Consider the following 986-nt stretch of genomic DNA (forward strand, 5'->3'; position numbering starts at 1 on the left):
CTCACCATTGTCCTGCGACGGTATATATAGAGACGCCAGGCGCCTTGGTGGAGGCCACCGTTGCTACAACATGGCAGACCTAATTAAGGAAGTGAAGGAGGAGGAAACAGAAATCGAGATAGACGCTTTCAATTTGCAGCAACAAGCTTCAAGTGCTAACGAAGGGAAGAGAAAGAACACTGATCAGTCCGATGGCTTGGACAGTCAGAAGGTCAGATTACCCTACTCATGTTCTTCCTCTTCATCCCCCACCCAAGACTCGCCCTGCCGCAGCTTGCCTGGCACAAACCCCTCCTCAATGCACACCCGTTCTCTCAAAGTTCTTCCCATCCTCCTCCACTAATGTCTTTCTGGATGACTCTGTTTTCTTACCAGATACGAAAGCCCACGAGGAAGGTAAAATCAACCCTTCGGCGGAACCCGGGCCGGAAAAAGAAAGGGAAGAAGTCGACGAATCCAGTCTTCTGCCACCACCCGCAGAATAAAAAGAAGAATGAAAGTGGGCCAATGGCGGATGAAGAAACCCCAGAGGATTCTTCCAACACTTCTGACGATTCTGCAAGTAAGCCCCTGTGCCCACCTGGAGCCCAAGATGCTGAGCCATCTGCTGTAACTCCAGGAAAAGCAAAGGCAGAATAGTCGTTTGTGCAGACATCAAACATACAACGATGGTCCCCTCTGGACAGATCAAAGTATTCAGATGTTGATGATTAAAGTATCAACAAGCAGTAAAAAGATGTGTGTGCGTGTTTTTTTGATGATGGAGAGGGGAGAAAGGGAAGGGTCCGGTGTGTGAGGAGGGAGGGAGGAGGCGTCCTTTCGGTTCAGGGCCCAGACCAGCCAGTCCATACTTACCCAGACACTGGGACTGAGGACTGGGTGAAGACTGAGAACTGCAGACTGAAGATTGCTTCCTGAACTCTTCATCCCACTGGTGAGAAGGAAAAGGACTTGGTGTTTCTGTGTGTTTCAGAGGTCCCATCTAG

The 986-nt window shown here is 49.9% G+C and overlaps 1 protein-coding gene across 1 annotated transcript; it reads left to right on the forward strand.

Annotated features, from left to right (window-relative positions):
• Positions 1 to 15: 15 nt before the first annotated feature.
• Positions 16 to 735, forward strand: LOC104982861. Its single transcript, XM_010832305.1, has 2 exons — positions 16 to 211; positions 376 to 735. Exons 1-2 carry the CDS (start codon positions 71 to 73, stop codon positions 637 to 639), a joined length of 405 nt encoding a protein of 134 aa, XP_010830607.1. The 5' UTR covers positions 16 to 70; the 3' UTR covers positions 640 to 735.
• Positions 736 to 986: the final 251 nt, after the last annotated feature.

This window comes from Bison bison, unplaced genomic scaffold, assembly GCF_000754665.1.
Source record: "Bison bison bison isolate TAMUID 2011002044 unplaced genomic scaffold, Bison_UMD1.0 scf7180017626037, whole genome shotgun sequence".
NCBI lineage: Eukaryota > Metazoa > Chordata > Mammalia > Artiodactyla > Bovidae > Bison > Bison bison.

Excerpts from the sequence above, each read along its gene's own strand:
- LOC104982861 (XM_010832305.1), top strand. The coding sequence starts at position 71 with ATGGCAGACCTAATTAAGGAAGTGAAGGAGGAGGAAACAGAAATCGAG. Across the intron at positions 212-375 it reads ATGGCTTGGACAGTCAGAAG|ATACGAAAGCCCACGAGGAA; the intron begins GTCAGATTACCC and ends TTTTCTTACCAG.